General features: G+C 44.0%; 1 protein-coding gene across 1 annotated transcript in view; it reads left to right on the top strand.

Moving 5' to 3' along the window:
• Positions 1–344: 344 nt before the first annotated feature.
• Positions 345–13,384, top strand: part of NHEJ1 (non-homologous end joining factor 1) — a 91,292-nt gene continuing 78,252 nt past the window's right edge. The window contains exons 1-4 of the mRNA XM_006059004.4: positions 345–500; positions 3,695–3,966; positions 4,886–5,098; positions 12,419–12,557. Coding sequence (XP_006059066.1) covers positions 3,790–3,966; positions 4,886–5,098; positions 12,419–12,557 — 529 coding nt within the window. The 5' untranslated portion in view covers positions 345–500; positions 3,695–3,789. The remainder of the gene's footprint in view (positions 501–3,694; positions 3,967–4,885; positions 5,099–12,418; positions 12,558–13,384) is intronic.

Here is a 13,384-nt window from a genome sequence, read left to right as displayed (position 1 = left end):
CATTTCGTCTGGCATTCTTTCTACTCTGCCAGGGCAACTCTGCTGTGCTGAGCTTAGTCGCTCAGTCATGTCCGACTCTTTGCGACCCTATGGACTGTATCCAGCCAGGCTCCTCTGTCCATGGGGATTCTCCAGGCAAGGATACAGGAGTGGGTTGCCATGCCTCCTCCAGGGGATGCATCTTCCCAACCCTGGTCTCCGGCATTGCAGGCGAATTCTTTACTATCTGAGTCACCAGGGACGCAGGGCAACTCTAAGGAGCGTCTTTATCCTTCCACGTCCCTACCAGGGCCCCGGTAGCCCTCTGGCTCCGAGCCCTGCAGTTATCAGCTCCTGGGGCCCAGATGCCCCGCCCACATCAGGCCTGGGCTCCGCCCCAGTGTCCCAAGACCCCACCTCCCTGTAGTGGGGGTGGGAAATGCTTCTACTCTAGGCCTTTTCGTTGGCGCGGGCGGGCCAGCCTGCCGCGGGGAGGGTGAGAGCTCTCTCGGCGGCTCACGGTAGGTGGGGTCGAGCTCTAATCCGGGCCAGGGCCGGGGCCAGGCAGCGAGAGACTTCTCGGGCCCTGCGGGCTGGTCCTGGCAATAGTGCCTCCGCCCCCCAAGTGTCCTGCCAGGAGGGACCCGCGCGCGGCCAAAGTTCTGGGCCAGGCCTTCGGGGATGGGCGGCGGGAGCGGGGAGGCGGGGGCCGCGCGTGCGCAGCTCGCCTCCCGGCCGCGGGGCGGGGTTTGTGGAGGTACTCCTATCCGGCAAGTTGCTGCCATGAAGCAGCCGGTTTTTGGCCTTGTTGCCCCTTGGGGAGTCCGGAGCCGCGCCTCACGCAGCCGGCTCTGTAAAAGTAGAAACACGGACTGGAAGGCCTTTCTAGCGAGGGCGAATGGAAACTGGCTGCCACCAGGCGGGGCTCCTGGGGGGTCCTGGGGTGGGGCTGTGGTGAAGGGAGAGAGGGTCGGCCCTCTCCCAGAGGGGTGAGGCGGGGCGGGGTCTAGCCCGGACGGTCGTTGGTGTTCTGCTTCCCTCTGCAGGATGGCGGAGGAACTGCGCCTAGAGGGGTTCATGCCGACCCGCCTTAGGCAACCCCACTCCGCTGTTGGCACTCCGCTGTTGGCCCTCCACACTTCCCCTCCCTTCATTCAGTAATTATAAACAGGTGTACATTTGACTTCCCTCATAGCTCAGTGACACAACTGAGCGACTTCACTTTCACTTTTCACTTTCATGCACTGGAGAAGGAATGGCAACCCACTCCAGTGTTCTTGCCTGGAGAATCCCAGGGACGGGGGAGCCTGGTGGGCTGCCGTCTCTGGGGTCGCACAGAGTCGGACACGACTGAAGCGACTTAGCAGCAGCAGCAGCACAGCTCAGTAGGTAAAGAATCTACCTGCAATGTTGGAGACCCGGGTTCGATTCCTGGGTCGGGAGGATCCCCTGGAGAAGGAAATGGCAATCCACTCCAGTAATCTTGCCTGGAAAATCCCGTGGACAGAGGAGCCTGGCAGGCTACAGACTCTGGGGTGGCAAGAGTCGGACACGACTTAGCGACTAAACCACCACCACCACACTTGAAGCTAATATAATATTGTAAATCAGCTATACTTAAATAAAAAATTATTAGAAGGAAAAGAATAATAAACGGGTGAATCTGGTTAATGTGAAGTCATCCTAGAAGGAAATAAGAAAAAGCTGAGATATAGAGGCCTCAGAACTGGACGTGTGTGGTGGGAGCAGCTTACTCTAGGTGTGGTGCTGAATTTCTCAGACTTTTCTGGGGGGGCTTGTTGACCCCCCCAGCTGCATTTTAAACTCCTCCCCCGTCCACAAAACACCATACAGTGTGGGGGTCTTGAGCATCCAGGCTTTCTAAAATGACAGGCTCAGATAATCAGCCCAATTTTGGTGACTGCGAATGCGCACTGGGGAGTGCCTAGAAAGGAAAGAAGGGCTTGGTGACTTGCTGTTTGTGACAGACTTGAGGTTTGTGATCTTCGGCAAAGTGGGACTCTGGTCTGGTGAGGAGGACTGGCTTCATCATTCCCAGATCTCCTCCTCTGAGTAGGAATAGCAGGGGAACTGTGACTGAAAAAACAGAAGGTTTTGAGGCTGCAGATGAAAGTCACAATATATGCATTTCTATTTCACCTGCCTAGTGACTGTACAAATTGTGTTACAAGGCTGCACTAGGTTATGGTTGGAAGAATAATGGCTTAGATTGAGATGAAAATGACTGGAAGAATGGAGCCATGTTAACCATATTAATGAAATCCAAGGATTTTCATTGTTTTCTTTATATTCTTAAAGATCTGCCTCCCCCAACTTCAGTTTGTATTTATAGACTTTCATTATATCACTTTTTTCTTTTTTTAAAAATATAAATTTATTTATTTTAATTGGAGGTTAATTACTTTACAGTATTGTATTGGTTTTGCCATACATCAACATGAATCTGCCACAGGTATACACATGTTCCCCATCCTGAACCCCCCTCCCTCCTCCCTCCCCGTACCATCCCTTTGGGTCATCCCAGTGCACCAGCCCCGAGCATCCAGTATCATGCATCGAACCTGGACTGGCAGTTCATTTCATATATGTATATCACTTTTTTTTAACCCACAGAAAAAATGATCAAACTGCCTGTATAGTAGCCATAGTTACTGAACATCTGTTTGGTTAAGGCTACACATTTAGTTATTGAAGTGGAAAGGTTGGCTTCCAGGATGTTCAGCAGGGAATGATATCATTGATGGCAGTGCCTTGGGTGGGGAGGTAGGCAATGAGGAAAGTGGAGTTATTTCATGGTCTCTATCTTTGCTATGTTCTGTATCTTATATTGACTTCTTAGTCATTTAGAGTCTTCTTGAAATGGAGTTGGGGCTTTTCTCTTTGCTTCTGGACATGGAGTTATTAGCTCTTTATTTGACCATAACTGTGCATCTCTTCCCTCCAACTGGGTATATGGATGTATGCACAAATTTTGCTTATAATTCCAGAGAACTTACATGCATTGACTCTAGGTTAAGAATCCCTGACTTAGAGAATGTATCTATATTTAGAGAAAAATGTATTTAGGGGACATATAAGTGTATGTGTATATATATATATATACACACACATACACATATACATACTGTAATTTAGGGAATATATATATGTTTAGTGAATATACACACCTCTAGTATTCTTGCCTGGAGAACCCCCATGGACAGAGGAGCCTGGCAGGCTAGTCAGTCCATAGGGTCGAAAAGAGTCAGAACACACACACACATATATTTAAAATTCTGAGAGCTTCCAGAGTTTTGTTTTTAGATAATGATCAAATAATTTGAGTTTCCTGCTTATGATACTTATGATGTTTTATAAAAAAAGAACAATTTCTTCTCTTTTAGAAATTCTGGGAAAGGATAGCATTGACATATTTATTAGGAATGTGATAAAGTTGCGACAAGAATGGTGTGGGTTTCCACATTGTTTTACCATTGGAAAGCAGAAATTCTATTACCCTTTTATTGAGGCTTAAATGCTATAGAAGAAGGAGATATTTTACGTCCTCTAGGAATTTAATATGAGAAAAAAACCGTCAAAATTCTAGATAGATTTTTAGTGATAGGAGGTAGTAAGATTGATGCTCAGCTTATTACATACCAGGAGGGTGGAGGAGAGGTGGAAGAAAGTAAATCCATTCCTTCTGTTTTCTTAGGATTTTCATGAAGCATATTTGATACAGAACTGTCTGAGTGGTTTCAGACTTGCAGGACCCCGGAGGCACTTTGCTAAATTAAGACTCTGCTGCAGATGGAGGAACTGGAGCAAGGCCTGCTGATGCAGCCATGGGCATGGCTACAGCTTGCTAAGAACTCCCTCCTGGCCAAGGCGTATATCACTAGGCAGGGCTATGCCTTGCTGGTTTCAGATCTTCAACAGGTGTGGCATGAACAGGTGGACACTAGTGTGATCAGCCAGCGAGCCAAGGTAAGTGTGAAGAGAAGTACTGCTGTGGGTGGCAGGGGACATAATTTCTTCCCTAGTGAAGGTCAGGGAGCATTACCATCTCCCAGCTTGTTGGCCTATAGGTTACCAAGGAAGGTTAAATCAGGATAAAACAATTGCCACCAGTGTTCTGCATTTCCGCCTCTAACCCTGGGATCTTTCCATATGGATGTGGGTGTGGGTATATTTCTGTAGTGTATTTAGTAGAAGGAAGAAGTAGGCCAAAATTGTTTTCTTCTTTCCTGTTCTGATGTTTTTATTTTCCCTCACCTTCCTCTTCTGCCTACTATTTTCTCTTTTAAAAATATGTCTTCGTTTACATGGCTGCATCGGGTCTTAGTTGTGACATGTAGGATCTTTCATTCTGGCTTGAGGACTTCTCCAGTTGCGGTTTGTGGGCTCCAGAGTACACGGGCTCAGCAGTTTCTGCACACGGGCTTAGCTGCCCCTCAGCATGGGCCCCTCACTTGCCCCTCAAGGTTTGGGATCTTCCTGAACCAGGTATTGAACCCGCATACCCTGCATTGCAAGGTAGATTCTTAACCCACTAGACCACCAGGGGAGTCCCCTGCCCACTGTCTTCCTGTTAACCAGAGCTTTCTTTGCTGTTATCTATGAGGGAATCTCAGGTGGCACTAGCGGTAAAGAACCTGCCTGCCAGTGCAGGAGACGTAAGAGACTTGGGTTCAATCCCTGAGTTGGGAAGGCCCCCTGGAGGAAGGCAAGGCAACCCACTCCAGTGTTCTTGCCTGGGAAATCCCATGGACAGAGGAGCCTGGCGGGCTGCAGTATGTGGGGTCACAAAGAGTTGGACACGACTGAAGTGACTTAGCATGTGTGTACAAGGGAGTCAGTTTCCTTTTAGCTTTCTCACTCTGTACAAACCCTGCTGTCTTTTAAGGAGCTGAACAAGCGCCTGACTGCTCCTCCCGAGGCTTTTCTTCGTCATTTGGATGATCTGCTTCGCCCATTGTTGAAGGATGCTTCTTGCCCTGGCACGGCTACATTCTCCTGTGATCGTGTGCCAGAGGCACTGATACTACAGGTGCGGAGTGAGCTTTCTGGCCTCCCATTCTATTGGAATTTCCACTGCAGCCTAGCTAGCCCCTCACTGGTAAGTGCAGTTTGAACATGGGGTAGGGAAAGGGGTGCCAGCTGCTCCTCCTTCTCAAAGCTTCTCATATGAAGCTTTTGGTACTCTCTTTTTTTTTTCTTTGTAAACCCCATTTGAAATTCTTCTCCAGTTAGAAAACTTTACTTAACTAGAAAGAAGGCATAAAGTTTTCTTGACTGGTATTCCTTTCCTTACAAAAGGAGCAGAGTTTGGGTCTACATGCTTGACTGGGTATCTTTAGTCATTACTTGATTTATTGAACATTTATTAAGCATCTACTGTGGGCTAATTGTTGGGTGTTCAGATTTAAAACAATATAGCCTATTGGTGGCTCAGACAGTAAAGCATCTGCCTACAATGCGGGAGACCTGGGTTCGATCCCTGGGTCGGGAAGATCCCCTGGAGAAGGAAATGGCAACTCACTCCAGTACTCTTGCCTGGAAGATCCCATGGACGGAGGAGCCTGGTAGGCTACAGTCCATGGGGTTGCAGAGTCGGACACAACCGAGTGACTTCACTTCACTTCACTTGAGCCTATTCCTAGATTCATAATCTAATGAGAAGACAGACAGAAAGCAAGATAAAGGATGATATATACGTTGGTCAAGATAAGCTCAGGATGATTGAGAAATCTGGAAAACATTTTTGAAAAGATCTTCTGAGCTGAGTTTTGAAGATGAGTAGGAACTAATTGGAGAAAATGAAAAAATCATTCTAGGCAAGAGTGCATTTTGAGAGGAGTGGAGGTGTATAAGTGTGGGGCAAGTGGGGGAACTTCATGACTGCAGAAGGTTGTGAGAAAAGAGGTAAACAATGGCCAGATCTTGAAAGATTCTAATGAGTTTGGATTTGATCCCAAAGGCAACAGGGATTCATTGAAAAACTTTAAGCAGGGGTTTAAGCTGATTCAGTTTGTAATTTATTAAGATCACTCTAGGAGTAGGGTAGGGTATATGCCAGTGCTGAGTACCTTTCTGAACGTTATCTTTTAATCCTCACAACTGTTCTGCAAGGTAAGTATTATTATTGACATTTTTCAGAGTAGCAAGCTGAGATTTAAGGTAATTTGTCCAAAGTCATCCAATTTATGAATGAATGAGCTGGAATTTGACTCCCAGCTAGGTCTGATTCATGAACCCATTTTCAGGGACTTGGGAGATAATGTCCTCTGCTCACTTGTAGCTCTCTAGGTCCCAAGAGCTTTTATTTATTTTTATCTTTTGACTGCACTGTGGAGCATGTGGGTTCTTAGTTCCCCGACCAGGGATTGAACCCATGGCCCGTACATTGGCAGCATGGAGTCTTAACCACTGAACGGCCAGGGAAGTCTCCCCAAGAGTTTTTATTAGTGATTAGTTAGTTGAGAGTGAAGAACTAGTTTGAAGGAATGACTTCTGGTAGTCTTTCTATCCTTCTATATAAACAAAGCTTGTTTCAACATTAGAAGACAGGATCTTCTGTGGGTTTTTGAAGGTTATAGTTTTATCAGCAGAGAAAACTGAAGACAAGTGGGCATCATTTCCTACCTTCCTTCTTTAGTCTCCCAGAGGTGCTGTGATGCTTTGGCATCAATGGGGTGATGGGACAAAGTGCTTTTCAATAAACTGTTCTGTTTTTGATCTGGTATTTTTGACCCAAACTAGACTTGAGTGTTTGGAGAACCACTGCACATTAACTTCTGTATTTTTAAGGCTCATTGGCAGTGCTTAGCAGGTAATCATCACTCACATTTGTTGATTTTAGTTGAGTTTATGAAAATTTCCACCTTGCTTTGGATAGAATTTGTTTTTGTTTAAAACCCCTGTACCTTTTTCTAAGTAACACCAGGGGGCACTGTTCCCTCAATAATGCTTGTGGCACCAAAACACTTGGGCAGCCTTGGCTGGAAGCCCTCCCAATAGCTACTCTTATTTTGTATCACACAGCCCTGGAAATTCAGACAAGTGAGACTGGAGAGGCAGTTCATATTGGAAGCTTATGAGCTCTAATAGTTATTCCTTTCAAAAGAATACAGTAAAGGATACTTGTATAATGATAATATAATGGAAAGTAGTGTGTTAAGAACACTTAGCTCTCCTAGGCAAATTTCTCTAGTTGGAGAGCGGCAGTTTAAAAAGAGGCAGCAGTATTTAGAGTCGAATGAGTCTTGGTTGGCCATGGGGAGAACAATTTATTAATAATTATGCTTCAAGATATATTATTCAAAGAAGAAGAATGCCATCTCAGGGAAACCCCTGTACCTGAGAAAGCTTTATAGGGGAAAATTTAGAACCAGTGGACATGGGCGAGGATGTAGGTGGATTCTATTTCAGGCTTGTATGTGTCTGTGAGGTCACACAGTCATAATTTTTGTTTGTTACTCATTCTTGTCATAGTTCTTATTTAATTCTTTTTGAATGAGTAACTCATGCCAAAGGCAAACACTTCAAATGGCATTTAAGGGTATGTCGTTAAGAAGTCGGTCTACTTTCTATTCCCTTCCCAGTCCTTCATTTTCCTTTTCTAAAACAACTACTTCTGTCACATTCTTGTGAATTCTTAAGGAAAGCTACATATATGTTTGTGTGTATGTATCTATACATTTATATATGAATATATGTATATATATGAATATACTTATACAGTCAGAATCAGATCTCTGTATATATATGTATTTTCACAAATGTTAACATGCTGTTCACAGTGTCCAGTACCTTGCTTTTTTCACTTAGTTTTAGAACTTGGAAATCATTCACAGTAATACATTTAGAAGACCTGCCTTAATATTTTTTTAATGGCCACATAGCATTTTGATGAATGAATATATCAACATGTATTTAGTTGATCTGCTGCCAGTAGACGCTTAAACTGTTTCCATTCTTTTGTTGTTATATGTAATAAACACCCTTGTATTTACTTTTCCTATGTGTAAATGTGTGAGTAAATTCCTAGAAGTGGAATAACTGTATCAAGGAATATTTGCATCTTTAATAAATCGTTAACATAATGCCGTCTTGTCTTCTGGAGAGATTATGCAGTATAACTCCTCCTCATCATACAAGGGAGTGAGAGCTTCCCTCTTCATACAGGGAGCGTCCCCACCTCCTCTACCACATGGTGTATTCACGTTAGTAACGTGTTGATAATAGTTTTCCTATCTCTGCAAGATATTATGGGATATATAAAGCTTTCTAACACAGAGCCCATTTCCACTTCTGGCCAACCTCTCTTCATCACCCACTCCTTCCCACTGTTCAGTCTTTCTATTATCTAATCTAATTCTTTTTTGTTGTTGTTATCTTTATTCCCAGTGTAATTCTTTTTTGTAAATAATTTTCTTTGTTTTGGCCGTGCTGGGTCTTTGTCGCTGTGCCGGCTTTTCTGTAGCTGCAGTGAGCGGGGGCTACTCTCCAGTTGCGGTGCACGGGCTTCTCTTCATGGTGGCTTCTCTTATTGTGGAACACGGGCTCCAGAGCATTATGGCTTCAGTAGTTGTGGCTCATGGGCTCTAGAGCACAGGCTTAGTAGTTGTGGCACATGGGCTTAGTTGCTCCAAGGTATCCGGGATCTTCCTGGATCAGGGATCGAACCCATCTCTCCTGAATTGGCAGGTGGATTCTTTACCACTGAGCCACCAGAGAAGCCCTAATGTAATTCTTGATATTCCATATTTTGAGTTTCAAATTTGTCACCTTTTTGGCAATTTTATGATTCCCAGGAGTCACATCCAAAGGTTTTTGTGTTTTGTTTTTTTTTTTTCCGTAGTGGAAGGAGCACAGGGTTTGGAACCAGCAGACCTGAACTTGTAACTTAACTCCACCACTTTAACTACTTGTATCAGCTTGGATAAGTTACTAAATTTTTATGAGACTCAGTCTCTTCATCTGTAAATGAAGATACCAATCATGACCTTACTAAGGAGTTGTGAGGATTAGATAAGAGAATATGTGTCATATTACTTGGCCTTAGCATTAAAGTGGACCTATGAGAGCAAATATTCCAATTCCGTAATTTTTCTTTTTAAAAAAGACAGAGACCACAAGAGTACTTGGGGATGAAGTCATTTTCACATCCAGGTATAGTTAGAACCAGGGTAGCGTGTTAATCTGATTCCCAGTCTACTGCCTTTTTCATTAAATTCAAGCATGCTGTGTTTCATCTTGGATTGATAACTGCTGTCCTGCTCTTCTGACTCTTGAACATTTCTATGGGAAATCTGAAGACGCTGGGGAAAATTATAAATAGCTTTTCCTCTAGACAAGATTGGCGACTCCTGCTTCTATATCCACCACACTTCCTGACTTCCTTAGCTGTTGGGAGCTCTGTAAGGGCAGAGGCCTCGCAGGGTCAGAGCACATATTCGACACCCGGTAGGTATTTATTGAATTGACTTATTGAACTGCATCTTTCCATACGTTGCTGTCCATAGATGAAGGGGAAGGAGTGTCCCTGGCCTCCTACAGCGTCAGTGTTTTTCCTTGTAGTGTCTGTGAATTTGCTTTGAAATCTATTGCTTCAGCCACAATGTCTTATTCTAATTAATTGATCTAAGACAGGGTTCAGCTAATGTCGAAATGAGTTACACCTCAATGATTCAGAGTGGTGTAACCCAACTCTGTGAAATTATTTCAGAAGCTGAAATACTCAATGATAAAAAGCTTTTAAAAAATGCTATATAGACATTGGAGTCCTATCAATAATTGAAATAATCACCACATTTAATTAGACATGGCATTAATTAAAAGCTGTTTCTCATCATGTTTCATGCTGTTTTATTTACTACCACTCAAAGGAATTGCTGTGAAAGTAACCCCCAGAGAAAGGTTGATTATTAACTTTAGGAGTTTTTGTTATTTGAGTGCTGCTACCAAATAGATGGTGGCGCTGCTCAGTTAGCAGTGGCAGTTATTTTCAATTCAGCCCACCAACCATTGACTTGCTTTCAGATAAGTATTCACCTATTTTTCCTCCTGGTTTCCCTTGAAAAGGTCCAAACTTAAAACAGTTCCTAGGAAAGAGGCTTGAGTCTGGAACAGATACATTTTCCAAAAGCAGGACTTCTGCCACACTCTGAACAGTACTGCCTGGAGGTTTAAGTTCATACTAAGGACTGAGCTGGGAGATAGTACTTGGTTGGGGTGTGGTGTGTGACAGAAAGCAGGGACCGGTCTCTATGGCTGAACTTGACTACTGGCCTCCCACGCTGCACTGTTACCCCTGCATTTCTTGGGTCCTGGTGCTGATACAAAAGCTTGTTGCCATTAACCCCTAACTTCCCCCACAGTATCACACACCCAGTGTCTTCTCTTATAATCTGTCTGTAGTGAAAGATCTCTTCCTCTCAGTTTGAGCTGTGATAAGCTTGAAGCCTTTAGTAATAAGTTTTACTAGAAAATTAATGGAAATGCACACAGAAGAGTCTGAAGAATTCAGACTTCTGATCCTGGTCCAAATGAGTCTGGCTTGTACATCTTATTGACCACTTCAGTACCTTTTCTTCATTTCAAGCCTGTGTGGACTATCTTGTCTAAAAGTTCTCCTGTTCAGGTCTAGGGCAGGGATTGGCATATGTGGTCAGCAGGCCAAACCTGGCATGCTGCTTGTTTTTGTAAAGTTATATTGGAACCCAGCCACCCCCATTTAGTACATGTTTTCTATGGCGGTTTTCTTGCTACAACAGCTGAGTTGAGTATTGTGGCAGGGACTGTATGGGCCACAGAGCTGAAAATATTGACCATCTTGCCCTTACAGAAAAGATTTGCTGACCTCTGATTTAGGGCATTTCTTCTTAGTGCCTCTTAAAAGAAACAATTCTCCTTGAGGGAAAGGAAAGGAACTTTCATGATACTTCCCAGGAATAAATGATCGAATTTAGCTCTTTTTTTTGACTGGCTGTCAAAAAAATGTCACCTACACATTCACCATGTGTGGGTGAATGGAATAGTTATTCTATATAACTATGCATTATCATATAAGCATCACCCTAGCTGCATTGCCATATGGCCATGCTTGAATCCTTCTTTATCTCTGGTTAAGAGCAAGCCGTGTGGAAGGCTGGCTTATTCCTTCCTAGGCTGGTCTTTTGGTGACTGGCTTGCTTCAGTTACAACAATGATCTTAGACTTTGCTGCATTTGTGGGGACAGATTGAAACTCTGGCCTCATTGTGGGCTGTTATCAGCCCTGAACATTCAAAAAGCTAAGATCATGGCATCCAGTCCCATCACTTCATGACAAATAGATGGGGAAACAATGGAAATAGCAATAGACCTTATTTTCTTGGAATCCAAAATCACTGCAGATGGTGACTGCAGCCATGAAATTATAAGACGCTTGCTCCTTGAAAGAAAAGCTATGACCAACTTAGATAGCATATTAAAAAGCAGAGACATTACTTTGCTGACAAAGGTTTCTCTAGTCAAAGCTATGGTTTTTCCAGTAGTTATGTGTGGATGTGAGAGCTGGACTCTAAAGAAAGCTGAGGGCCAAAGAATTGATGCTTTTGAACTGTGGTGTTGGAGAAGACTCTTGAGAGTCCCTTGGATTGTAAGAAGATCAAACCAGTTAATCTTAAAGGAAATCAGTCCTGAATATTCATTGGAAGGACTGATGCTGAAGCTGAAACTCCAATACTTTGGCCACCCAATCTGAAGAACTGACCCTGATGCTGGGAAAGATTGAAGGAAGGAGGAGAAGGGGACGACAGAGGATAAGATGGTTGGATGGCATCACCAACTCAATGGACATGAGCTTGAGCAAGCTCCGGGAGTTGATGATGACAGGGAAGCCTGGCATGCTGCAGTCCATGGGGTTGCAAAGAGTTGGACGTGACTGAACTGAACTGATCAGCCCTGAATGGTTCATAGTTAGTGTCTGGGTCTGATTTGACTTTCAAAGTTCTCTACTTTCTGCTGTTGTTTGTCTTCTGTTACACTCTAGCCAGCATACTCTGTTCTAGCTGGACCCACTTTCTTGAAGTTTACCTGGATCTTCTGCTTTTGTCTCTAAATTTTTGCTGAGACTTGAGTCCACACTTACCTCTTATCACCTGTATCACAGCCTTCTCTTTACATTGTGACTTGAGGTTATCTGTTCATGTGTGCTATCCTTTATTCTTCCCATCCTCTTATCTGTGCCACAAAGAAAATCCCTGGACCTCTTTCGCATACTTATTAAGTTATTGTATCTGTGTTTACATTCATGTAAACATGTTGCATGCTTATAAAAATATAAATTCCTGTGCAAACATTTGTTTTTTTAGTATTTTTTCCTAATACCTTATACAGCGTTAGGGTGTGCTTAATGTGTATCTGTTGACTAATTAGTATCTATTCCATGGAAGGTCTCCCAACATTTGATTCGTCCTCTGATGGGCATGAGTCTGGCATTGCAGTGCCAGGTGAGGGACCTAACAACGTTGCTTCATATGAAAGATCTAGAGATCCAGGACTACCAGGAGAGTGGGGCTACACTCAGCCGAGGTAAGAGGACATTCTTTTAGACATCATGTGGGGTTTTTCATTTGTTTGTTTTAAATAATTTTATTTATTTATTTTTGGCTGTGCTGGATCTTTCTTGCTTTGTGGGCTACTCACTAGCTGTGGCGAGTGGGGGCTATTCTCTAGTTGTGGTGCATGTACTTTTCATTGCAGTGGCTTCTCGTTGAGGAGCACAGGCTCTAGGGCACACGGGCTTTAGTAATTGCGGCTCCTGGGCTCTGGATTGCAGACTCAGTAGTTGTTGCGCATGGGCTTAGTTGTTCTGTGTCATGTGGGATATTCCCAGATCAGGGATCAAACCTGTGTCTTCTGCATTGACAGGCAGATTCTTTACTACTGAGTCATCAGGGAAGCCCAGGACATTCTTTGGGAGTTGGGTGGGGAGTGGTTGAAGGGCCTTCGGAAAGGGGGAGACTCATTTGTATTAGGGAGGTGCTTCCCCGGGTGCTGGGTGCTAACCAGGAACTGGAGATTAGATGACACTTCTTTTGCTTTAAGTATCTGGCTGGGGCCCAGGTGTCTAAGAGATGCTGTAACTGAGTCAGACATGCCCTAGGCAATGGCCAGGAAAGATTCTGGAAAGGGGCCAACAGCTGTACAAAATTGCATGAGGGCAAACATGACTTGGGACTTTAGAAGGTTGCATAGCTCCAACTTCAGATTAAAAATTCAATCCAACCTGTCCTTATAGTGGGAAGACCTTCGAGAGCACGTGCTGCCGCTGAACCTGTTGTCATGGCTAATCATCCTGTCCTCCTCCTGCTTGTGCTTTTCTCCCACTTGGTGTCTCTGAATGTTGCATCTTTATC

Source organism: Bubalus bubalis, chromosome 2, assembly GCF_019923935.1.
Source record: "Bubalus bubalis isolate 160015118507 breed Murrah chromosome 2, NDDB_SH_1, whole genome shotgun sequence".
NCBI classification, from domain to species: Eukaryota; Metazoa; Chordata; class Mammalia; order Artiodactyla; family Bovidae; genus Bubalus; species Bubalus bubalis.
Note: the sequence above shows the minus strand (reverse complement) of the source record. Positions and strands in the feature narration are given on the sequence as shown.